Source organism: Aotus nancymaae, unplaced genomic scaffold, assembly GCF_030222135.1.
Source record: "Aotus nancymaae isolate 86718 unplaced genomic scaffold, 86718_ANA_hifiasm-v0.15.2.pri h1tg000019l, whole genome shotgun sequence".
NCBI lineage: Eukaryota > Metazoa > Chordata > Mammalia > Primates > Aotidae > Aotus > Aotus nancymaae.
This window is the reverse complement of record NW_026988431.1, coordinates 37,244,531-37,268,729: the sequence shown is the minus strand read 5'-3', so window position 1 is coordinate 37,268,729 and position 24,199 is coordinate 37,244,531. Positions and strand designations below refer to the sequence as shown.

The 24,199-nt window shown below is 36.0% G+C and overlaps 1 protein-coding gene across 4 annotated transcripts in view; it reads right to left on the bottom strand.

The window, feature by feature from the left end:
- TRPC1 (transient receptor potential cation channel subfamily C member 1) overlaps positions 1-23,952 on the bottom strand; it is a 78,400-nt gene extending 54,448 nt beyond the window's left edge. Inside the window, exons 1-4 of one of the 4 annotated variants that reach the window (XM_012437134.2) lie at positions 23,264-23,952; positions 11,455-11,609; positions 4,528-4,629; positions 77-279 (exon numbers count right to left, since the gene is read on the bottom strand). In XM_012437134.2, coding sequence (XP_012292557.1) covers positions 77-279; positions 4,528-4,629; positions 11,455-11,609; positions 23,264-23,435 — 632 coding nt within the window. In that variant the 5' untranslated portion in view covers positions 23,436-23,952. The remainder of the gene's footprint in view (positions 1-76; positions 280-4,527; positions 4,630-11,454; positions 11,610-23,263) is intronic. The other 3 variants (XM_012437135.2, XM_012437136.3, XM_012437139.2) reach the window with 3 other exon arrangements.
- Between the last annotated feature and the right edge of the window lie 247 nt (positions 23,953-24,199).

The window sequence follows — 24,199 nt, the reverse complement described above, 5'->3', positions numbered from 1 at the left end:
AATTTTAAAAACCAACATTATTGATATATACCTTACTATATCACACATCTATTTATCAAAAGTTTAATGTTCTAACCTGGAATGTCGGAGGCTGTCCTTTTTGTTTTTTGCAGAACACAATGTGCATTCACAGCCAACTGCATGGGGCTTGGGTAGAGATACATCCTGTTTTAAGAGCATTGTAAGAATTTCATAGTTGTTACGATGAGCAGCTAAAATGACAGGCGCAACATCCATAGTTGTTGAATACTCAGGATTCTGAATTCGTTCCATTAGTTTCTGAAAAATATTTACATAAATGTCCAAAGTTATTATTTGTGACTTCACAAATATAATTATCTAAAGAATGAAATGAAAAACTAGGAAGGCAAAAAGAACTTAAGGATTATTTTAAGGAATATGTTAAACAGTTTCCTTGGACTAAATTTTTCTTTGAAACCTCAAAACTTAACTGTAATTAATAAATGCAATGTAATCATACCAGACAAAATCTTCAATAAGTAACATTCATATAACTAGAGTTTTGTTTTTTCCAACAAAGAAGTGAGAATATCTACAGAAATACCTTAGGGAAAAGTGTTTAATTTTCACAAGATTATAGAATCATGCCTGACAAAAATGAAGAACAAGAATGTTAGAAAAAGAATATATTGGAAAAACAAAAATGCTAAAAATAGAGAGAATATTAACATGTGAGGAAAACTATAAGAATTCTACTTCTATGGCAAACCTTATCACATTGACAGCAATGCAGCTACTTGAATAGGAAACACTCTTCATTTTGTATAAATTTCTACACATTTTCAATTATTATATATACTACTTCCTACTATAAATGCAGAAACATTAACAATAATGCTACTATTTAATAAGTTCTGGAACTGTTAGGCACTTTACCTTTATCATCTCATTTAATTGCCACAGTAGCCTGCAAAACCTAGCGTTGTAATCCCCACGAACAAACTAAGGCTCAGAGAAGCTAATGTGCCTGAGCCACTAACAAGGAGGCTGGGTGCTGATCAGAATCCAGGTTTGTATTACTCTGGAGCCAGAGCTCCTTCCACTACAGCAGCCCATTGGCGTGGTAAGAGCATGAAATGAGGAACATAACATTAGTAATTAAAGAATCAGGCTTAAAAAAAAGGTTGATTATTTTATAACTATTGTATTTTCTTTCTAATAATTCTTACTTTTTTGCAATATTGTAAAAGAAGTGTATACTTATAAAATATCTGAACATATAGAAAATTAGGAAGAATTTTAAAAATACCCATATTCCTACTACCCAAAGAACATTTTCTAGTACAGTATTTCATTCTAATTCTTTTTCTTCTACACTCCCCTTTTAAGAACATCTTTGGCATAAACAGTAGGTATTCTAAGCACCAATGATTAAACACAGTGGTCCTTAATATCTCCAAGACCAGGGACCCATTTAATAATCCATAAAGCAGGACCTTTACATAGACAAGAATCTTCAGAAAAAAAAAAAATTCATGCACGGAATTTTGTATGCAATTTAAGGAAGTTCATAGATTCTGTGTTCAAGTATTTTATTTTGCTAATTTACCATAAACATCTTTATGAAAAGAGCTTTTTCCAAATTTAGGATTATCTCATTAACACAGAAGCCCAGAAACAGAATTATGGGTCTAAAGTCCATGAACAGTTTTGAAGCTCTTGACACATAATGTTAAAGTTCTTCTAACAGTTTATATTACCAATAATATAAGAAGATATCCATTTTACTAAAGTTTTACTCACCAGTCCTGAGCATGATTACTCCCAATTTATAGTGAAAAATGAAATTTTAATTTACTTTCCTTTGATCACTGGTAAGTTTTAATATTTTCTAATATACTTATCTGATTTTCCTCCTCTTTTATGAATAATTTGTTTATATGCTTATTTATTGAGGACTTCAAATTAATGAATTTACTTTAAAATTACAGAGAAACCTAAAATTAGCCCTTTTCCATCTTAGTGCATTACTGGTTATAAAGAAGAAAAAAATATATTTAATCCCTTAAGAGAAAAGTGGTCCTAATGTTTCCTATGAAACATATTTAACTCTAAGATAAACACCACTAGTTATGCATAAGATTAAAGTTAATAGTTCCATTGTTCATAATATAATCTGTGAACTATTAAAGAAACAACCTGAATTTGAAAGACAATTGCCAAAAAGACAATCTGGCAAGCCAAGAATACAGAATGGATTCATTGAAATGCTTAAAGAATATTACTATTATTGAAATGCTAAAAAAATTTTTTTTTATTCTGCTTATAGCCAGTTTATATTTCCAGCAGTTATTTAAAATATATAAAAATATTTAACATCGCCTCTCTAGAAGTAAAGGGCTATGAAAATATGATCTTGGCTGGGCATGGTAGCTCACTCCTGTAATCCCAGCACTTTGGGAGGCTGAGGCGGGTGAACCACCTGAGGTCAGGAGTTACAGACCAGCCTGGCAAACAAGGTGATACCCCATCTCTATTAACAATACAAAATTAGCCGGGCATGGTGGCAGGTGCCTGTAATCCCAGCTACTAGGGAGGCTGAGGCAGGAGAATCACTTGAACTCAGGAGGTGGAGGTTGCCATGAGCTGAGATTGTGCCATTGCACTTGCAGCCTGGGCAACAAAACAAGAGTGAAACTATGTCTCAAAAAAAAAAAGAAAAGAAAAAAGACATAATCTTGCGTCATTGAGTGTATTCAAATAAAGGTTGAATCATCTTTATTTGTTAAAGACAGGGCTGCCAACTCTAAGATTTAACTGGTAGTGATAACAGTGATGAATAAAACCAGTCAGTGGTTCCAGTACTCTAGCACACTACACCCCACCCTTCCTCCCAGGAAAAGAAATGGACTTAAAGGCTAGAAGATGGGACAGGTGTACCAAAATATCATAATAACTGCAAGATAAATGGCAGAAAATTGAGTAGTATTCCAGATATTTCTGATCCTTTGGATAGGGACTATATTATTAGCCCTTTGTTCCTTATTCCTGTTGGTTTCTTACAACCACTTAAAACTAGATGGTGAAAGTCATACTTTTGTAATAGTCTGAATGAGAGTAAGGTTTTTCAGTTAATATATAATAAAGTATGCAATTTAGCAAAGGCTCCCACAGTTTTCAAAAATTGCAGTCAACAACCAATTCATAATTCTTTCTTAAAACAATATTTTTCTTCTCCTTATAGACAGCTTATATTCCCAGCAGTTATTTAAACTGCTTGTTTCACTGTATCATCACCAATAGTGAATGTTATCATTTCTAAAATTTGATATAAAATAACTATCTTTTTAAATTAGCATTTATTTAGTAGTGACTACGTACCTAATTATGAAAGCAATAAAGAAAAATAAAAAAGAGTACAAAAAAAATTCTTAATTTCGTCAATGAGAGATGTTGACTGTTAGGTAACATTTTGTTGCATTTATACACAGTCCCTTTTCTATGCATATTTTAAATCTAGGATCAAATTATATGTACAATCTATTTTCTTTTTCTTATTCTACTTACTATATTTTTCCATGTTCCTATTCTTTCAAAAATATTGTTCTAATGATTGCATAACATTCCATTGTACATATATGTAATCATTTACATTTCCTATCTTCTATTTTGGAATATTTAGATTATGTCACATGGGCTTTTAAAAATTACTACAAGTAAGATCATAACCAACATTTTTGTCCACATTTCTGACCACTATAGATTCCTAGAGGAGAAAACACTAGGTTAAAGCACATGAACATCTTTCTTATGACAGATCTTGCCAAAACATTTTCCAAAATACCTGCCTCACTAGTAGCATATGAGACTATGATACTCCCTTGCTCTCAATAATTTTTTTTAAATTTGCCAATTTGATAAGTAAAAATTAGTATCTTATTATATTTGATTTTCAGTAAGATTTAAAATTTTGTATTTTCTGAGATTGTATGTCCTTTTCTAATATGTTTTTCACCAATTTGTCTAATATTAAGATGATTAATTTATGATATATGCTGCAAATATCTTTTGCCAGTTATTCATCTGCTTTCTAAATTCTGCCTGAGGTTTGGATCCCAAAAATCTGACTTTTGTAACAGCAAAAAACTGTGCCACTGTGATTTCTGTCCATTGCTTTTATGCACAGAAAGTCTTATCACTCCCGATTACTTAAACATTCACCTACATTTTCTTTCAGTTTGTTGGTTTCATTGATTACATTTAATTCTTATCTATCTGGAAACTAATCTATATTTTCAACATTATCTGCAGAATATTTCAAACAATAAATACTGGTCCACAGTGACAAAATTACAGAAATATCAACTAAATTTTGAAAAGTTTCCTGAAAGCAATACTAATTATTCTTGCAAGTGTCTACTTAAAGTAATATTTTACAGAGTAAGAAAAAGATCTAATTAAAAAAAAAAAAACAAAATAAATTTGAGGGAAGGAAAAAATGGCAATGGGGCAGGAGATCTATTTTGGTTTAAAAATCCAAATTAATAAATATTTAAGAGTACTAACTACTATAGTTGGTCTTGATGATCGTTTTGATCGATGATTAAGTAGTATATCAACAGCTCCCACTACTTCAGAGTCGATTGCCACCAAAAGTGCATCTGCAGACTTTAAAAAAAAAAAAAAGTTAAAAATGAAAAGGGGAGATAAAAAGGTAAACTACTTCTTTCTACGAATTCATAAATAAAACTATTTTTAAAAATTTTAAACTGTATTATATACAGTAATACTGACTTTTCAAAAATTTTGACTGTACAAATAGTACATTTGCTTGCCTTAGGAGTACTTCTGTGTACCACAATACACACGTTTCTGTCCTGGTTTCAAGGCATGAGTTGGTAAAATAATGAATGTTTCATAGAAGGGATTATTAGCATAACAGTGCTGATCCATGCAGCATTAAAGTTGAAAAATTTTTTTCAAGATCTTTACTTTTGAACTGTGGACCAAAAGAATTTTAACAATCCAAATCTATAAAAGAAACTGTCAAGAACTATTACTACAGGTAAAGGATTGTTTTTAGTCTAATGAAAATGATCATCATCAATGCAAACAAGAGTATGGGGAGAATGTATAAAGAGGAGAGCCTTCTGTTCTCATTTTTAAAATACATGGCTGATTGATATGCTACAAATTTGACATTTATGAACAATTTTATCAAGTATAAGCCACAAATAATTAGGCTACCAAAGCTCATAGAGACAGGAGGGAGAAGTGCCTTTATCATTCTACTCCCAGTCTATAGCTCATTGTGAAGATGTGCCTTTAACACGAGGAAAAAGTAAGGAGACTCTGAGGAAATGGGGACTTTTCAACTCTGTAACACAGCCTATATATAGTCTTGTTGGCAACCATAACATCAGGTTTTTGGATTTTTAGGGAAAAATATAAAGGAAGGAGAAAAACATAGGGGTAAACAATGATTTAATCTAAGAAAAGGCCCTGATTATTTTCAATGTGTACATTTTAGCTGCTGTAATCTTTAATAACTATTTAAATCAACATTCTTGGTCTTGGGAACAAAACTATATCATATCTTTAATATTCTTTGTAGCTGAAAAGAGTAACGTTTATATCTACTTTATCTGAATGTAAAAAATAACGCTAAAAGTGGCAGACTTTACTTGAATGTCTAAAAATAGGACTGTGCACCCCAAAGAAAGGGTTGGAGTCCTCATTCGACCATTAGGAATCACCTATGTTTTCCCACAGAAAAACTCCCCACCCAGATGGGAAATTTAACCCATTGTTCTATCCCTTAAAACTTTCAGGGTTCACTGAGCTGTAGTCTATGCTTTAAAGTCCTAGCATTATTATTATTATGCTTTGCAAACATTTCTTTTCAGATTTTAGCATATTTAGTCAGTTGAAGCAAATGAACAAAAAGAATGCTATATCCATTACTACTAAATATTTCATTTATGATTTTTAATTTTTTTTTTTTTTTGAGACACAGTCTTGAGCTCTATTGCCCAGGCTTGAGTGCAGTGGCACGATCTCGCCTCACTGCAACCTCAGCCTCCCAGGTTCAAGTGATTCTCCTGCCTCAGCCTCCCAAGTAGCTGGGACTACAGGTGCATGCCAGCACGCCTGGCTAATTTTTGTACTTTTACTAGAGATGGGGTTTCACCATGTTGGCCAGGTTGATCTGTAACTCCCGACCTTAAGTGATCCGCCCACCTCGGCCTCCCAAAGTGCTGGGATTACAGGTGTGAGCCACTGCACCTGGTCTATGATTTTTAATTTTAACCAATAAAGCTAACTAGAGTAATGCCATTGCTTGCAAAGTCCAACACCAGGTAACTTCAACAATCTGAAATATAGCCATGGATTTAAAAATAGCAACATATTGAGCTGTCACAAACAAACTTCATGGGTATTATTTCCCCAAAGAAACAGGCCCAAGCATTCTGATTTAGAATTGTCTATAAATGATGAATATATGGCTTTCCCAAGTACTCTTCAGATCTTTACTGAATAAAAGAATAGCTAGATTAAAACCAACAGCATAGAGGAAAAGGAAGAAATAATTACTAAAAGTTTACTACTGAAAACATTAAATACCAATATAGCAAAATTGCTATCAATGCACAGCAGTCTAAAGTCACATAATGTAAGGACAAACATGTTAATAGTTTCAGACCATATGAAGCAAAGTAAAATAATTACATTCTCAATTATTCCAACTAAGGATGGTAAAGTTAAATTATATTCAGATACATTACTTAGTAAAGAATAAAGATTTACATTAAATCTTTCAATGCTTACAAGTATAAGCTTCAGCTATAAAATATTCATTTACATTAAAATGTCTTATAAATAAGGAGTTCCCATTGACTTATTCTGCACAAATGGTATGTTATTTGATAAATCAATGGCAGTTATGAAGGAAACAAATTTTTAAAATTATTTTAAAAATATATAGTTATACAAAAAACCCTCACTAGTTTTGTTTTCCAAATTCTCAGATATTTGACAATTCTTTATTTAAAGCTCTTCAATATATATACTTATTATGTATTTATGAGGTCATTATCTTCCTTCCTACCTTAGAATTTGTCTTTTCAACAATTCCCATACTCTTTCCTTTACGGTCAGAGTAAAAAAGTTACTTATTTCCTTTCCAAAGCTACATTTTCCATCTTAGTATTCTACTTACTGCTCTCCAATCTTTAGAACCCTTCATTTGCAGAAATACCAGTCTCATCTTCCACTTCCCAGAACTTTAAATCCCTCACTCATTGCTAACTTGCTTACTAGCTCTTAATTAACTTAATTCCATCTTTCTATTACCACTGAAGTTTTCTTCTTCCCTTCACTGTGTCAAACTTTGCAAATCAAAGTGTATCATTTCTCCAATTCTACTGATGCCAGATTTTCAAAATCCAGTTACTTTTTCTACCTTCTAATTTTTCTTCATTTCTAAGAAATATGTTAAAACTATTCTTTTGGCTTTCACAATGCTGCACTATCCTAACTGCCTCTGATATCTTCAACAATTCCTTTGGTCTTTAATGAAACTCATCATTAAATGTAGATGTTTCCTTAAGAATGAATCTGCACCAGCCCTTTGCTCTTCTCCACGATTTCACTTATTCCCACATGGTGATGGGCACTCCCATGGCCATGACTGCTTACCATATCTCTTTAGCCTGACCTCTCCCTAGAGATATAATCTTCTTCTGTGTTTGCCTGATGAGGACTGCCTGATAGCCCCCAAATCAACAAGTACAAAACCAGAATTCATATTCCTTTGCCCCAAGCTTGACTTAGCTTCTGAACTTAATGTTTCCCTTTTTTCCTTTTCCCAGTAACCCATGTTTAAGATTTCCAAATCATCCTGGACTCCTCAATTTCCCCCTCCAAATCAAAATATTCACTAAAATTTGTCAATTCCTCACAGTGGTCTCCAATCTTCTTGGCACCAGGGACTGGTTTCATAGAGCAGGTAGGGAGATGGTTTTGGATGAAACTGTTCCACCTCAGATCATCAGGTGTTGGTTAGATCTCATAAGGAGCATGTAACCTAGATCCCTTGCATGTGCAGTTCACAATAGGGTTTGCACTCCTATGAGGATCTAATGCCATCGCTGATCTGACAGGAGGCAGAGCTCAGGCGGTAATGATCACTGACCTGCTGCTTATCTCCTGCTGTGCGGCCCAGTTCCTAACAGGCCCTGGAATCGTATAGGTCATGGACCCATTGTCTGCCTTTCCCCCTCACCCTTGTTATAGCCACTGTTTTTCTTATAGCACTGTTCCAGTTCAAGCATTAACCTCTTCATATCTAGATTACTGCAAAAACTGTTCATGTAGGCTATAGCCTTTCCCACTTTCCATTTCCCAATCTGTACTAAATTCAGCCACTATATTCATCTTTCTAAAATACCACTAGACACATCATATCCTTTCTCAAAAATCACGTAATGACACCCCCTATCTATTATATAAAACCCAAATTCCTTATTCTGGCATTCAAGGCCCTTTGTATCTGCTTTAATTATTTGTTCCCACTACTCTCCAACCCAAATGCTTTGTTTGAAAAAGCTAAATCAATTCACTGTCTCAAAAATATACATTGCATATGCCTTTGTTTACATCCTTCTCTACATCCCCTATTCCCTACCTTATCTTTACATGTTTGAGAGTACATCAGCATAATAGGTAAGAGCATGGATTCTGGAGCCAGAACCTAAGTTCAGATTCCAGGTCTGCCATTTACAGAGTGACTTTGGGCAAGTTACTTGACCTTTTTACCTCAGTTTCCTCTTCTATAAAATGGGGATAATAATATCTAACTCATCCTTATGTTGTAAGGATTAAGTAAGTCAACATATTTAAGGTTCCTGGCAGAGAGTAGTAATATATAAATGTTAGCAATTATTAATATTTCAATGCTGAGCTCAACTGATACTTTTCCAATGAAGTCTTTCTTGATAGCCCCAACTTACAGTGGTCTTGCCCTTCTCTGTATTTCTAAATCATATACGTCAAACCACAAAAGTTTAATTATAAAATAGGGTTTCTCAATAGCAGCACTACTGAAATTTTGAGTCAAATAATTATTTTATTGTGGGGGCTGTCTTGGGTATTGTAGGAGGCTCAGCAACATTTCTAGCCTCTACACACTAGATGACAATAGTAACCTGACCTCCAATTGTGAAACCAAAATATCTTCAGACGTTGCCAAATGTCCCCTGATGGTGACAAAATCATTTGGTTGAGAACCACTGATAAAACAAAAATACATGAAAGCTCTTGTAAATATAAAGCAATATAAAAAAAGGGTCAAGTATTATCACCACTCAACACTTACCAAATATACTTTTGTATTATTTAATTGACTTGTAATTCATACATACTTTAATTGTCCAATTTGTCTTAAAGATCCTATCACAGAGAACCCACGTTCTACTTATTCATTTTTTACTTATTTATTTCCACAATCACACTCAACCAAAGGCCTTGGACATTGATGATTGATAAAATAAGACACAGGTAACTGGACAGAACACAGTGAACTAGAAAGAGAATGGGATTTGCAATCAGAAGATTAAATTCAAAGCTTAGTCTTGCCCTTACTAATTTTAGAACTTTGGGAAATTCATTGAAGTCTATGAGCCTCAGTTTTCTAATCTATAAAATGTAACATCTATATAGGTTGACTATGATGTCTGAATGTGATCAAGTATATGAAAGCACCATGTATAATGCTAAACTATTACATGTATATAACCATATGTGTAAAAAGACAAAATTATTATACCATAATAATTCTTTTATCCAGAATCATCAGTGTATGAATTTTTTTCTACCCTTATTTTCTAGGTAACTGAAGCTTATGCCTTTAAGTGTTTAATTTTAAAATTTAAACTTTTTTTTTTTTTTAAAGACAGGGTTTCACCATATTGGTCAGGCTGGTCTCAAACTCCTGACCTCAGGTGATCCACCCACCTCAGCCTCCCCAAGTGTTGGGATTACAGGCGTGAGCCACCGAGCCCAGCAAAATTTAAACTATTTTGATGGAAGTCTTCTGCTTTCATAAGTGTCTTATAGACACACAAACACACATAAACACACACATGCATATATACAGTCTTTCTTCTAAAACAATAGGTACTGAATATAATTTAACTCTTCCTTACTGAATCTTGGCCATTGTTATAAGCCTTAATTATTATTCTAACATACAGCTCCCTAAAAGAATATCAGATATGTAATGCTGTTGACCTCTGTTAAATAGTGTCGGAGGTACCACACCTCATTTTGTTCCACTGCAGCTCTCATGCTCCTTCCATTGTCCCTCAGATTCTCTATGGATTAGAAATTAATTAAGTTTGTTAAAATAGAACCTAAAATGAGAAAAAATAGACTCTGATGGAGGTCTCCTATAACTAAAGTTCATAAATTTAATTTGTAAACTTCATGGCAGCAGACCACTGGCTGCTCAGAGACATTTTTTACTTAGTTTCTGGTTCTCAATTGTGGTCTGGATAACTGAGGTTGTGGGGTAAGCAATTATTTTTTTACTCTAAACATATATATGGAGACAGTACCACATGTTGTTTTATATATATACACACACACACACACACACACATATACATATACATATATAAAATAGCAATGTACATAGAATTACCCTACTTATATTCGGAAAATCTGCTGAGAGTGTCTCCCGATGCCACTAAAAAAAAAATGTGCCTCATTAACAAAAAAAAAAAGAGTAGAAATTAATGTGCCAAGTCCCATCATAAGCAAACCAAAAGGAAAGGAAAATAGTATTATCAAATTTCCTTTAGAATCTCTAGACTGAATTCATTTAAGACTCACACACATGCCTGTTTTTCTACCGAAAGTGATATGAAGATAAATAGGAAGGTCTATCTTAAATAGGTAAATAAAAATCATTCATCTTTAGACAAAAACAAACATGAAGTTTCAAACAAAAAAGAAAATTTAATAAAACTTAGGAGAAAACCAAAGTCAAACTGACAATTGTTTTAAGTCAGAAATACTTTGTTGATGTGTCTTTAACTAATATGGGCCACAGAAAAACCTGTTCCCCTGACACTTCCAGAGTATTTGTACTATTTTAGATATATAATATAAATAGTGTTAACACAGGTAATGAAAACAAAGTCATCTTTAATAAGTCATGATAATTTACCTCTATCAGATGTGGGGGGAAATGACATTTGGGAGGAAAAAGATAAATCAATTCAAAATATTATAATTTTCAAAAAGTTTTTTGTTTTTAAAACTTTTAGTGGCTCAAAACCAAATAAAAGTTGAAGGAAGGGAGAAAGAAGAAGAGTAAGAGAGATAAAGAAAAGGAGGAAAAAGAAAGAAAACAAGAAGAAGGAAAGAAGAAAGCATGGCATATCTAACAGCACTTAGAAGTTCACTGGATAAAATTATCTAGCCTTGTACCTGACAACCGTAGTCCAAAAGAAGCTGCAGTATATCCAAGTTTTCGTTTTCAATAGTTATGGTAACAGCATTTCTCCCAAGCACATCTACGCAATTTATGTTCAAGTCACCTGAACTGTTTTCCTCCAAAATCTTTTTAACCATATAATAGTCACCTAAATAACAATATACAAACATAATTTAATATCCATGAATATCAAGTAAGAATGACTGTAAAGAAAAACTTAGCTTGTTGAATTAAAAGATAAAAGCCTAAACTCATTTTTGTATATGAAAATGTGCACAGAAAATGTGAACATTTCCTTGATGAAAATTTGTGCATTGATAAAATAATACATACATCAGCAGCAGACATAAAAAGCAGAAAAAATTTTAAATATACAATATGATATAAAAATTAGTTTAAAATTAATAACAAGTAAGAAGATAAACTTTTAGAAGATATTTAAAGCAATTTAATAAAGGATGATCAAAAGCACAGACTGGAAGCTAGAAAAATTAGATAGAAAAAGCTTAAAGAATTACGTTTTACATCGCAAATATACACAGACATTTACTTATACATCATCAAGTTAAAAATGAGATCTAGTAATAAGTAGAGGATATTATAAAGAGGTCTTTCAGGGGAAAACATACTTTGGAAAAGCAATGTAAATACCTATATAATCAAGGACATGTATAGTAAAGGGAAGGATGTCTGAAAATCCTCATCCCTCCTCCCCACCCTCCCAACACACACACACACACACACACACACACACACACATCTCATTAATGAAGCTGTTTAGATAAAATGACCAGGGAACATTCAACTCACAAAACTCTTAAGGCTGAGCTAGAATTAGTGCCTCACCTGTTGGGAGCAGGCAAATTGCCTTCTGTGTGACTGTACCCCACAACAAAACAGTTGTCCCATGTAGGGAAATGAGAGCAATTACAGCAGTAATTATTTTCAGAAAGGGCCCACTGTATTTGTCTGCTGGCCAGATGGTACAGGAATATGGGGAATAAATCAAAAGAAAACTGTTAATAAAATAGAGAAAAAAAGCAAGGGGGGCGGTTGCTTATTTTGTTTCATTTGACTTGTTAAACATTAGATAAATAAACCATTTTAAGTGATGTGCAAATATAGTTGCTCCTTAGAAGTCTATAAATAAACAGGAAAAGAACACGCAGTGTAGAAAATAGAAAAAGCAATGAATGATTTTGTGATACAGAAAAAGAAATTACTGAAACTGGGCTAAATGAGTAAGAAAGACAGGTAACAGATTTTATTTGTAAAATTTCAAATAAATTTGCTACTATTTTTAATCTATGGCCTTAAACTCCCTGCCCCACACATATAAATTCTTTTGAAGGAAGCTGGGTGACAGTTTTCTTGACAACGTTATTTCCTTAGTTCCCTCAAGAAGAAAACTAGTCACAAAAAGAAGTATTTTCCCCATAGTACTACTAGTTAGCAGTTAGACACAAATGCTCCCCAGGAAAAGCTTATCAGACAGACACTTCACAAACTGATGCTCTAAGTCACAAGTTGAACCAATAGTGACCAAAGACAGACCAGTGAAAATATATCACTATTACTGGAAAGTGACATTTAAAACCTTATTTCAGGTGAATCTGTTTCAACATCTTAGTAGTAGAATGCTACACATAAAAATTCTCCTATATTTTCTTTTTGTTATCATGATGTGTCTAGGTGAGGAGTAATTTTTTATTTATCCTGCTTGGGACTCATTAGCCTTTCTAAATTTAGAGGTTTTTTATTTTTATTTTTTATGGAGATGAGGTCTTGCTACGTTGCTCAGGCTTGTCTCAAATTCCTGGCCTCAAACAATCCTCTCACCTCAGCCTCCCAAAGCACTGGGATTACAGGCATGAGCCATCACATCTGAACTAGGCTGTCTAAATCTAAGGACTTCTACCCTTCAATAATTCTTCAGTATTTTCAGCCATTATCTCTTCAAATATTGCTTCATCTCCATATTACTTTTTCTCCTGTCAACTTCTATTAGACATTAAGTTAGACATTCCCATTTCAACATCTGTGTCTCTCAAGATTTTCTGTTTTTCCTTTTTTTCTCTTTTTCCTGTATTCTGGGTAATTTCTTCACATATTTCTTCCAGTCACTTATTTCTCCTCTAGCTTCCAGTCACATTCTTCCTTTAACCCATTCACTGATTTCTTAAAAATCTAATGACGTATTTTTTATTTGTATTTCCAACTCTCTTAATTTCTTACATTTTCATTTCCTTATTTTCACTTTTTAATCATTTTAAACATAATTATTTTATGGTCTCTATATGATAGTTTAATTATCTGAAAGGAGTATTAATTTGAACCCCAAGACAAGAGGCAGGACCATGGTTATGTATCCTTAAAAGAGTCTTATTTTTACCCTTATTCAGAGCACACGCTAACACAAACAAGCTTCTTTGAAGTCTCCATGTGCTGGTAGATTGTTTTTTCTCCTCATCTACCTCTTTGCTGAAGGTACAGTCCTTTAAGGATCCTGGTTTTGGCTGGGTGCGGTGGCCCACGCCTGTAATCCCAGCACTTTGGGAGCCCAAGGCAGGCGGATCACCTGAGGTTGGGAGTTCAAGACCAGCCTGACAAATATGGAGAAACCCTGTCTCTACTGAAAATACAAAATTAACCAGGCATGGTGGCGCATGCCTGTAATCCCAGCTACATGGGAGGCTGAGGCAGGAGAATCGCTTGAACCCAGGAGGTAGAGGTTGTGGTGAGCCGAGGTTGTGGTGAGCCATGATTGTGCCACTGCACTCCAGCCTGGGCAATAAGAGTGAAACTCCGTCTCAAAGGAAAAAAAAAGGATCCTGGTTTTATCCTTAGATGTTAAGTACAACTCCTCACTTTCTGCAGTCTCAAAGCCTTGTAACCTGTTGAGTCTTACGGGCATTAAGACTCAAATCCCTGTAATACCAAAACAATAACTCTTATCCCCATCCATGAAGCAGCCATAGTGTCAGCTCGCAAACTCCTGGTTTTTCAGTCTTTTCTTCACTTTTGTATCTTGGTTGTTTCCCCTACTTTCTTGAAAGTTCAGCTGTTCATTTAACTGGATGTTTATTATATTTTAGCTATCATTTCTAGGTGATTTGAAGAAGAAAGGTTTCTAGATAATCTAATCAACCATACTGCTAGAGACAGAAGAGTATGAAGAGCTACATAAATAAATCCTTATGACATTTTATAAATTTCAGGTATAGCAAATAGACAAAAATAATTGCTACATGTTAAAAAATTTAGATTGCTGTTAAAAAAGAAACTGCATTACAAATATCACATATTCCAGCTTTAAAGGTTTTTGTTTGTTTGTTTGTTTGTTTGTTTGTTTTTTAAGACAGAGTCTTACTCTGTCCCCCAGGCTGGAGTACTGTGGGCACCATTCGGCTCACTGCAACCTCTGTCTCCTGGGTTCAAGCAATTCTCCTGCCTTAGACTCCCAGGTAGCTGGGATTACAGCCACCCGCCACCATACCCAGCTAATTTTTGCATTTTTAGTAGAGATGGGGTTTCACCATGTTAGCTAGGCTGGTCTCAAACTCCTGACCTCAAGTGATCTGCCTGCCTTGGCCTTCCAACGTACTGGGATTACCAACGTAAGCCACCGTGCCTGGCCCTAAAGTTTTAAAGACTATTTCTATTGTAGTTAAGGAGCTATACAAGAAAGAAAAGAAAAAAAAAAAAACCTTAAAAATCAAATCTAAACCAATAATTTTCATCCCTAAAAATAAGTTTCACCCTACTACAGCTAATATAGTCATGCAAATGAAAAATCACATTATAGTCACAGAACCTATAAAAAACCTAGAGTGGTTGCTAAGCATTTCAGAGAAGTTTATATTTGCAAATCATTTAAAACAATGTACTATGTCAAAAAAACAATCTTAATTTTTAGGATGAGTATATATGTAAAAAGAGGTTAGAAAACTTAAATAGCAAGACACTAGTTATAGAATAAGGATTACAATTCAAAATGCCTGTGTATGACAGGCAACTATAGAAATGCCATTCATTTTATACTGAAGGTGCTTTCAAAAGTTAAGTCTTTTGTCTTTTAAAATATAACACATAGAAGTGCAACATAATTTGTTTCCTTTTGTGACTAAATTGTAGTCTTCTCAGTTAAGGAAAAAGAAACCATTTTCAATTAATTCCACAGGGCGTATATCAACTCAACAACAAATCTTCTTAGCCCATTCTCCAAAATATCTCCCATAATCATCTACTTGTCTCCATGTATACTGCTACCTGCAGTCCAATCCCCCATGATCTTCCTCCTGGACTCTGCAATAGCCTCTTAACTAATACAGCTGCTGACCAAGATTCTCTCCTTGACCAAACTCTAGTCAGGCTTTTCTGAGCTCATCACTAGGCCTCCACCTTGGCCTACATAAACTTGAACAAAACACTAAGAGTTTCTAACAGCTGAAGGCTGCATCCCTAGGATGACCCTAGCCCCTCTTAAAATACCTGTCCGGGAAAACTTAAAGCTGACATAAGAATTTACTGTTTGTTCCAGCCAATGCACGAAGACAGGGCCTCTATCTCCCAGCCTCTGGGGAGGGTAGAAGCCTAACTTCCTTAAGTGCCATTAGCAAACTCAAATAGGTTTCACATGGACCAACTCCCCAAGTCCTGTATTTTGTAATTTTTCACTTCCCTGACTCCACCTGAGCCCACACTCACCCGCTTCCTTGTTTGCTCAATCTCCCTTTAAAACACCCAGTCATCTCTGTACAAATTGAAGTGAATTCAGTTCACAGTGGACTCTTTTCCCTATTGCAAGTTATATTACTTATTAATACTTTATACTGTAGCACAGGGGTCAATAAACTTATTCTGAAAAAGGGTTAGATAGTAAATATTTTAGGTTTTGTGGGCCATGCACTCTCAGTCACAACTACTCAGCTCTGCCCTTTCAACACAAAAGCAGCCATAGACCATATGTAAACAAATGATATGTGTTCTAATAAAAGTTTGTTTATGGACACTGAAATTTGAATTTTATAGACTTTTCATGTGTTATGAAATATTATTCTTTTTTAACCATTTGAAATAAAAAATTTAAAAAACCAGTCTTAGCTCCCTTACAAAACATGCAGATATGGTCTGTGGGCCATAGTTTGCTCACTTCTGCTCTAGCCCCACCCCTTCAATCCACTCTCCACTCTACAGCTAGAGTTATCAGTTAAAAATTCAAAACATATCAAGCTTACAATCATTGTGATTTTCTATCACACTTAAAAGTCAAATTTTTACTGTGGCCTACAAAGCCCTAAAGGACTTAGTTAGGCCTTGTTAACATTCTGAATTCATCTTGTGCTTCTCTATTGCTCAGCCAATAATCATTCCAAACCAATGTTTTCCAAAGTGCAGGTTGCAACCCATTAACAATCATGAAATCAGTTTAGTGAATCCTAACCAGCAATTTCAAAAAATTAAATAGTGATCCCGTAGATCCTTAGCAACAAATTGACTCTGGCCAACTGCAGTAAACTCTTGAGAAATACAATAGAGAAATGTTACAATACTGATTAAGAACAGGTGATTCCACCTCTTCCTCATTAGCATCTTGTTTGATTTTGTGGCAAGGACAGTACTAATGTTGATCAGTTTAATTTTATATTAACCAAATTTGAAGTTAGTTGTGAAGTGTGAGAGAATTTAATCTATTAAAAAACTTGTAAAGCTTTTCAAACCAAGTTTCTGTAACAAACTTGAGTGTGGCAATTGTAACATTCTAATTGAAATATTACAAATGATGCAAAGCAGAAGATTTTATTAAGAGAAAGATGAGGTAAAAAAATACAAAGATTATCAAGTTCAGTTGCTGGATTTGGAAATAAAAATAAGGACAATACTGATAAAAATGTTAACAGCAAACCTCAAACTAGTTTGAACCACATTCTAAAAAGGGGGAAAAAAAAACCCATGCAGACTTCTTACAGTGAAAATGATTTAAAACCAAGTTTTATCAAATGTGTAAAACTCAGTATTATAGACCCTAATGTATTTATGATCATATTATTATAAATGAAACCTTCAAAATTAAAGATACTAAAAAATATGGTATGCTTAACTGTTTATAACACTTTGAATATTTTTTTAAAAAGACAATTATTACCATAATTTCTTAGTTGCTTATGAAATCTTAATTAAGACTACTAAAAATACGAATATCATTTAGCAAAAGAGCAAAGATCCACACTGCTGCCAGAAAGAAGTTATACCATAACATAGAAGGTAATGGTGATTTTTCCATAGTAAATCAGTTGATAAAAATTATAAACAGCATATTCTTAACTCTATTTGAAGAACAGTCAAAAGCAATGTATGACTTGAGATCACATTCACAAGGCTGCTGTGAGTTGTTTAAAACTTAGTTTGTATCAGGTATGCAGCAACACAGTCTCAGAAAGGATTTATTGTGTTGCTTAAATTTAATCTCATATACATTTGAATTATAGATATTTATAAAACTAGAAAAGTATATTGCTGACCAATATGTTAATCTAGAAAAACATGAAAGAACTGGTGATAAAACAAATATAACCAGAAAAATAAATGAGTTATTTTTAAAAATTAACATAAGCTATTAATAATAGTGCCAGTCACTTTATACATAACAAAGCTTTGGCATCTAAAGAAGTCTACTGAGTCTCGTGATTATATTGATACAGTGCTGGAATTCTTTTAGTTCTGATCATTCATCTAGGCTCCTAAAATTTACTACTTAATCGCCTCTTAGTGATAACTTTTGAACTCCTCATTACCTATTAAACTACTGATCTTAAATCTTAAATTTCTCACTATTATTAAATTTGGAAGAGTCAGCAATGAAGAAGATATTTAGAGCACTGATAGCAAGGTAGAAGAGGAATTATTATTAGGTTACAACAATACCTATATAATAAAATTTAATCTTTACACACTCTTCCTCCAAATCTGTATACAAGGTATAGATAGGAGTCTGGCTTGGATTACTTTTTTTTAACTGCACAGATAAAAGATTGACTCCGTACAAATAATATCCCACCCTCCAAATCACATATAGGCCATTTAAGTTAAATTGAGCACTTGCTTCTTCCCTTCAGACAGATATATTTCATACAAACATACGTTTCCTTACTTCTCACTAGAGCACAAGAGAGCATCTCCATTACAGAATATTTTCCCAAAGGATAGGAATGTAGTCAGCACTTTCTTGATAAAGCACTTTCCCTGTGCCTTAACACAATTAAGAGCTTGACAAGTGTAGTTTGATGGTGACTTATAGAAAAAGAGCAGCAACGTTGTGCTATCACTATAAAGAACTACCAGTATTATAGAACTATCAGGCAGCTACCTGCAGAATTACTAGTCTGTTAGAGAGAAATTATCCACTAAGATTTTTGCAATGAGTCTTTTGTTGCCGTAAAGTAACCCTGAACCATTCCCTATGGCAACATTTCTCAGCTAGTACATTCTAAAACTGGTTATTTGAAAAGCTTTCCTATATAAAGTACATAAATACTGTGCCTATGATGATTTGTGAAGTGTTTATAGAATGTTGCCTACAATACCCTCTTCACCTCTCATTTCTGCAAAGTTCTTTTTCCTCACAGCAAGCACATATCTCCTTACATTAGGTACCCCTTGTCAACATAACACTTCACACCAATACCAGTACTCTGCATTTTTTCCCCTACCACCATCCTTTCTAACACCACACTTAAAAATCTCTTCTCAAATAGATAAACATTTTTTAAAAGGCCCATTATATGTAAATAAGGTGTTCAAAAAACAGCAGCTTAATATTACTTCTCTCAGAAATGTTGCACTTTTTTCTTCTGACTCTGGCTTCTTTCTGGAGTTGTTGCACATTTTTAAAGCATCCTTAGCCCAAAGGTACACAAAGTTTATGTAGAAATCAGTCACCAGGCCAGACACGGTGGCTCACGTCTGTAATCCCAGCACTTTGGGAAGCTGAGGTGGGTGGATCACCTGAGGTCAAGAGTTTCAGACCAGCCTGGCCAATATGGTGCAACCTCATCTCAACTAAAAATACAAAAAATTACCCAGGTGTGGTGGCAGGTGCCTATAATTCCAGCTACTCAGGAGGCTGAGGCAGGATAATCACTTGAACCTGGGAGGCAGAGGTTGCAGTGAACCGAGATCGCACCACTGCACTCCAGCCTGTGCAACAAGAGAGAAACTCCGTCGCAGAAAAGAAAAAGAAATTGTCGTCAAAACATCTTTCCTTACAATACAGCAAATCTTACCACTAAGGTGACACAGGACACTGAGACTAGGCTGAGCCCAGTGATAAAGGTGAAAATCTGCCCTCTCCATATCTCCCCCTAACCTCATGTAGAAATTTCAAGAAGAGACTTCTGACTCATTAACTGCAAATCAGATTTCCTGAAAATATTCTCCTTGGAGAGTTGGCAGGGACTGAATCCTTTCATATTTTCTTGTCTGCACATGAACTGATTACTGATCATCAGCATATTAAACAATTTATATTTGCAAATATATACTAAAAGCTACCATCTACTCAACAGTTTTTTTAAAAAAGAGGAAAATTAACATGAACTACACTTAATTTAGGTGTTTTCTAAATAGACTTATTTACCCTTTCTCTTGTCAACAGACCTGAGGGATACCATAGGTGTCTACAAATAAGAGGCTTATTATGACACTAATTCTCAATGAGGGAGGATAAAGGCATGGCTGTAAGAATCACTACTTAATTTTTCATAAAACAACATATTTATAGTCAGTTCTTGCTTCAATTAAGTTTTACCTCTGAATTACAGCATTCTATCTCTAAAAAGAACATGAGTGTACTTTCTGAGAATTTCATCTAGGGGGGCTAGGCTTCTCTATATATTGCCTGGAGCAGGAACTTTCAATTAACTTTTTCCTTTACAAAGAAAGGATTCAGTGTTACCTTTGAGATGATCCTCATCCACTGTGAAGATCAGTAACAGCCATTACTAAGTAGCTACGACCTGGATCAGAAGTTGCCTAAATCCACCAAACTTATTTACATAAAAGCCAGCTATCACAAACTATTTCTCTTTCCTACATTTTTTGTATACTCTTTAATCTGTACACATCTTCGAAAAGCCACCCATCCACTAACATACACATATCCATCTCATCTCCACAATTTTTGCTTTAGGAATTCCTCAATTTTCCATAAGAAGAGTAATGTTATGAACATTTTGCATAAGTAGAACAAGAATGCTACATGAAGAAAATGAGACACTCTAGAACACCATAGATACTCTAGAGTTGATTTGCTCTGGTGCTACTAAAGCACCATGCTTGCTTTTTACCCTTTTTTATTGAACAAATGTAATACACAGAAATCAAGGTTTATAAAGCATCCATACAAAGAAAATTTAATTTCAACTAGTATGTCCAAATATGGATGTGTCTTTTCTAACACAAATGATGTTTACTATTCAACAAAACCAGATCTATATAACACAGTGGTTAAGCATGCAGGCTCAAGATAAATGCCAGTTCTACTACTTTCTAACCAATGTAACCTTGGGCAAAGTAATTTTAAAATTTTGCTATGCCTCATTTTCCTCATCTACAAATTGAGGACAACAGATCTGGCTCATACAGTTGTGGGGCTTAAATGAAATCCTCTATGAAAAGCATGAACACTCTACCCCAATAGCTGCTTTAGTAAATGCCATATGGTCTGAGGAAAGCTCCAATGTAATGGTGAAAGCCACAGCTACTTCAGGAAATTGTTCACTTTTAGATTGGTTTGGGTAACATTTTTAAAAGTTTGACAATATTAGTGAATACAAACGTCATCAAAAGAATATTCCTCTAACACAAAATTACTTTTTAAATGTAAATGTATCCAATAAGTATATGTAAGAATTATGCTATTTTTCCAAATCTAACTCAAGAAGTTGTTTCCACATACCTGAAACAGAAAATTCCTTTTAGTTCACTTGTTTTTAAAACTTCTGATTTATTTATGGGGAAAATATGCCGATTTAGTTTCCACCCTATCCCCCCAAAGCCAAGTCCCTTATCTCAATTATGTCATAAAATAAAAAACTGACAAAGAATATCAAGGTATTTCAGCTGGTACTACTAAATACATACATAGCTATACAACTACATGAATTAAAACTCTCTTTGTTTGAGATATGCCATGCAATAATCTTGAATATACACACTGTACAAATACTTGCTCAACCATACTCCATTGATACTTCTCTGTCCTCATTTTGATAGGAATATCAAATTTCCCTTCTTGACATACTTTCTGTTTGCTTTAAAATAACCATTGCACAGTGAGCTGGAATACAGGCAGCCAGCACTTACTCATTTTAGTACAACACAATCTTTTCCCCCTTCCTGTCTCAGAGAACTTTTGAGGGAGGAGAACTCAGGCAAGTCACTCCAGCAATACTAAATAATTTTACATAATCTGCAGACTCTAATTTTGTGACGTTATAGATATATATTCTGTTTCTTTACATCTCAAAGACTGCTCAAAGTTGTGTCCATGGTGGACTTTAACAATATTATTAATATTGCTTTCATAATATTATTTAATACTATTACATAAGAACATAAAAGTGGCTCAACAACAGACATAGGTGGACTTTGTTTATATGTCAATGTGTTTTCAAAAAATCGTGTAAATAAAATCCTATCTCAAAAGGAAGAGCGGTTAGGGAGGCTGTCATTTGTTAATTACACATTCACACATACATACAAACAAACAAACAAAAATCCTCTGTAGTTCGTCTTTTCATAGTGTAAACTGTCCTTTGGGTTTGCTTCGGAAGTTTGCAAGGTTCTCACAGAGTTTTTCTAAGTATACAGCCATATAAATTTGGAAACAGAAAAATTTTAGTGCTTTTTTTTAAGTAGAAAATAAAAGCAGTCTTAGGGCAACCAATTTCCTATTCCTTTTATTATATGCATCACTACAAAGCACGATTGCGTGACACGGCTTTAATATGGCCATAAAAATGATTAACCTCTAGACTAAAAAAAGGAAAATATATGCTCTAAATATATTCCACATATTTTTGCCCTGTAATTCCTGTAATTATTTTTAACTATCTTTATCTCCCAAAGAAAGATCGGGGAGCAATAAATCTTTCTCTCCAACAAAAAGCACGAACAATCAAAGGCGTTCCATAAGTTTGGAGAAAGTTTTGGGAACTAAGGCAGAATTTCTCCCTTTCCGTCCTTACTTCAGGTATCTCCACCTAGGATATTCAGATACTAATGCCAGTCAACAGTCACTGGCTAAAGCACTGGGCAGGTGAAGCTAAATGATAGAAGGTCTGGTTTTGTTTTTAAGAAAAACAAAAACTGGTGATGAGCACCCTCTACACGAGACATCCTAAGGTAAGGTCACGGAATTTTCGGACTGGAGGGTGGGTTTCCAGAAGGAATGAACTGCGACAGGGAGAGACAGACCAGGACATTCGCGCGGTCAGTGGGAAGGCCGGAGCTAAAACGCTGGGGTCGGGGCTCCCACGGCGCTACCTAAACACCGGACCCCAAGGCCAGAGCCACCCCCCACGGTGCCGCGCTCCGAGGGCGCAGCCCCAGCTCCACTCGCCCGCCAGCTCCACACTCACAGGGCAGAGGCGGTGAGAAGCCCGCGTGAAGCAGCGGGTGAGGCGGGAAGACACGCGGCGCCTGACACAGAGGGAGTGCCCCGAGTAAGTTGAGGCGGGGGAGAGGACGAAAGGTCTGGAGGGCAGGGGCGTCCAGAGGCGGAGAAAGGGGCCTAGCTCTCACCCTTGTCGCACGCCAGCAAGAAAAGCTTCTCATTCAGCGTATTCTCCTCCTTCACCTCCCGCACATCCTTCAGCGCCATCACCTCGTTCGGCGACGAAGAGGATGGAGAGGAAGGCAGGGAGGAGGAGGAGGCGCCCGAGAGGTCCGTGCTCGGGTACAGGGCCGCCATCATCGCGGCCCATGAAGGGGGCAGGCCAGGAGACGGGGGTGGGGCCCCCACCGGCCCCGACCCCGACCCCAGCCACGCCCCAGGGCTGGAAAAAGGATGAGTCGTTCCCACGGCCGCCTCTGCTCGCGGCCCGTTGGCCCCGAAGAGCGTCGCCTCGCCTGCGAGCCAGCACTCGCCCTCCACTGACAGCCCCAGGTTGGTGGCGGCGCATGCGCGGCCCCGGGGCCAGCGACCCCTCCCCAGTCGCCTGCGACCTGGCCGAGCCGGTCCGCGCCCGTCCGGGGACGACAGTGTGGCGCGCGCCAGGGCGGCAGCCGAGCACGGGGCCGTGCCAGGAGTCGCAGTGGCCGCGCAGGGGGCGGCCTAGCCCGGGAAGAGGACGAGAGATCTGTGGGAGAGGAGCTCCGAGAGGCGCTTCTGCGCACGTTGGGCTCCAGGGTTGTGGGAACCGCTGGCCCAGCTGCGCTCCGAGATGTTCGTGACTCTGTCCTCACGTCATCCTCTGCTCCTCTGTAGCGACGACACCAGGGCGGAGCCTGCGGCAAGGGTGGGCTCTGGTGGGCGGGGCCTGCTGAAAGGGCGGGCTTGGGTGGGCGGGGCCTGCGGTGGGGACTCACCGCGCGGGGCTCCTGGAGCCGGCTGGAGCTTCTTTCGCTCCGCTGAGGTGAACCAGCTACAGTCTTCCCTTTCCACACCCAGGGTACTGGTTTAAGGTAATTAAGAAAATATGGAGCAGTATGCTAATTGAGTCTCTGACAACTTAATGT